The 2,419-nt window shown below is 45.8% G+C and overlaps 1 protein-coding gene across 1 annotated transcript in view; it reads right to left on the reverse strand.

Annotated features, from left to right (window-relative positions):
- Positions 1-2,419, reverse strand: part of IL1B (interleukin 1 beta) — an 8,957-nt gene that overhangs the window by 3,046 nt on the left and 3,492 nt on the right. Inside the window, exons 4-5 of the mRNA XM_007446019.1 lie at positions 1,792-1,990; positions 840-1,001 (exon numbers count right to left, since the gene is read on the reverse strand). Of these exons, the coding sequence (XP_007446081.1) occupies positions 840-1,001; positions 1,792-1,990 (361 nt within the window). The remainder of the gene's footprint in view (positions 1-839; positions 1,002-1,791; positions 1,991-2,419) is intronic.

Here is a 2,419-nt window from a genome sequence, read left to right on the forward strand (position 1 = left end):
GTCCCCTGCATCGGCAGGAGGACTCTCAACCACTGCGCCACCAGGGAAGCCCGAGACATGCATTTTAATCTTCCTTAGTCGTAGCTGTCTCACTTGGAGGCCCCAAGGTCATGCTCACAGTGCAATTCTAAAGAAACAGGGCTGTCTTGGCTTGGCTGACACCAGGAAGCTTTTCCACAGTGATGCCTCTCTCCAAGGTCAGCAGCCTTGGAAGAGAACAGCCTGCTTCTTTCAGCTGCCCCCTTGACCACACCCCTGCATACAGGATTCAGCCATGGTGGCAAAGTGCCAGGCAGATTCCCACAACCCATGGGCCCCCAAGACTTGAGACAATTGCCAGTGACAGTAGAGAGATATAAGTTCCTGCTTGTCAGTAAGGTTTCCCTCTAAGGAACCATCTGGTATTGGGCCGGAAAGGTGTTAGGGGCGAGGGGGCAGGGCTGGCAATGAGGCGGGGGAACAAATTATCTCCTCACCATTCTAGTTTCAACTGCAACAACAGGAAGAAAGAACCCACAGGCAGTTAGGTCTTGTCCATCAAATGACTCCTTTCTAAAAGAAGCACTGACGTGGCACTACCATTAAATGACTTGACTGAACAGTGGTCCTGAGCGTGCTTGAGCCCCCTAATTTCTCAGAGTCACCTCTCTTGCTGAAAAATAAATGTGCTAAGGGACTCGATCTGGTGTCAACGCTAGGACCCAAACAAAAACATATCCTTTATTATATGTTATTTCACTGCTGTTGATCATTTGCCTTAATCATCTACTCTGTTGCAAGTGTAGAGACTTAGCAAGCTACCAGGAGGCCAAGAAAAGAAGCAGGGTGTCCCCAGGTACCTTCTCGGTTCACATCCCGTTCGAGGAGGTGGAGAGCCTTCAGCACACACGGGCTAGCCAGCACCAGGGATTTTTGGTCTCTGTCCTGGAGTTTGCAGTTCAGCGACTGCACAACCGCATCGCACAGAAGATCATCATCGTACGTTTCAAAGATGACAGGCTCTAAAATGTGGAGCACAGACGTCGTTTAGGTGGAAGCTCAGAAGGGCAGGCCTGATGCTGTGAAGCAGCAGAATTTGGTTCCTCCGAGGATATCTGAGCATGCACAGCCGAAGTTTGATTATCACATTGGTGGGCAGGAAGCTGGGGTGCGTCGGAACACTGGGCCTGGCACCCTGAGATTTGGGTTCAAGCCTCAGCTCTATTGCTGGCTGTGGATGGGCCGTGGAGCTACTTATGTAAAATGGCAGTGGCAATAGAACTGGCCCAACAGGGATATTCTGAGACTCGCAGGAGATGCATAAGTGAAAGCCCTCAGAATGATTGGGTGCTTTGCAAATATCAGTAGTTATCAAGGTCCTACTTTAAGAATAGTTTCAGCAACTAAAAATGAGACTAAAACCATCACCAAATTGGATTTTATACAGTCGTGTCTTGAGATGTTACATTTTGGGTACCATTTTATGCGTGACTATAAATATATTCTGGAAAAGCTTCCATTCTTAAGATTAATAACACTATAGCCAGTTACACCATCATTTCAGTAAAGAATTCCTTAAAAAATCTTTTAAGTGAACAAATCAATCTGATGGAAGACAAAAAAAAAAAAGAATAGTTTCAACTAAAGAGATGATTAATTGGGTTTCTAGGTGTCTCTGTTTGCCTCTCACTGCTGGGCCTTCTACTTTGAAAGGATTTCAGCTTTAGGGAAGTTTAGTTGACTGTTGGGTTACGGCCTCTGAGAAGGAAATGACCAACAATCTCGTGTCTGCCCTCAGCTCCCATTAGGTACCTTCTTGAAAGATGAGTGAAAGGATGCTCCTCAGGCCATCATCCTGGAAGGTCTGTGAGCAGGGAACCTTCTGCAGCTTCTCCATGGCCACGATGACCGACACCACCTTCCTGAAGCTCTTGTTGTAGAGCTGGTGGGAGATTTGCAGGTGGATGCTCCCATCTCCCGTGGAGCTGAGGTCCAGGTGTTGGACGCAGCACTGTAGAGAGAATAAGGAAGTCAGCGTGGGAAGGTGCTTGTGCCAGAAAACTCTGGTTTTGACACGAGAGAGGACGAAGGAGGGGGTAACAGAGCTTCTAAGGATAAACGTTCATCTCTCCGCAGCCCAGAGAGGTTAAGTGGTTTACCCAAGGGCACATGGCAAGATAGAGGCAGACCCAAAACTAAAACGTTGGCTTTCTGATGCCCTTTATGGTATTCTTCTAGAATAAATCCCATTTCTACCTTACCTCTTTTACACATGCTCCACCTAACTATAAACTTATACCTTCTTACACTTTTGATATTTTTGTAAATCTAATGCACTAACACTATGTAGTTAATTTTTCATGGCAATGATGATCATAATATTTTCAATACATCTATGCTCAATCAACAATTATTCTTTTTTTTTTTTTTTTTTTTTTTT

This window comes from Lipotes vexillifer, unplaced genomic scaffold (assembly GCF_000442215.2).
Source record: "Lipotes vexillifer unplaced genomic scaffold, Lipotes_vexillifer_v1.1 scaffold1275, whole genome shotgun sequence".
Classification (NCBI taxonomy): Eukaryota; Metazoa; Chordata; class Mammalia; order Artiodactyla; family Lipotidae; genus Lipotes; species Lipotes vexillifer.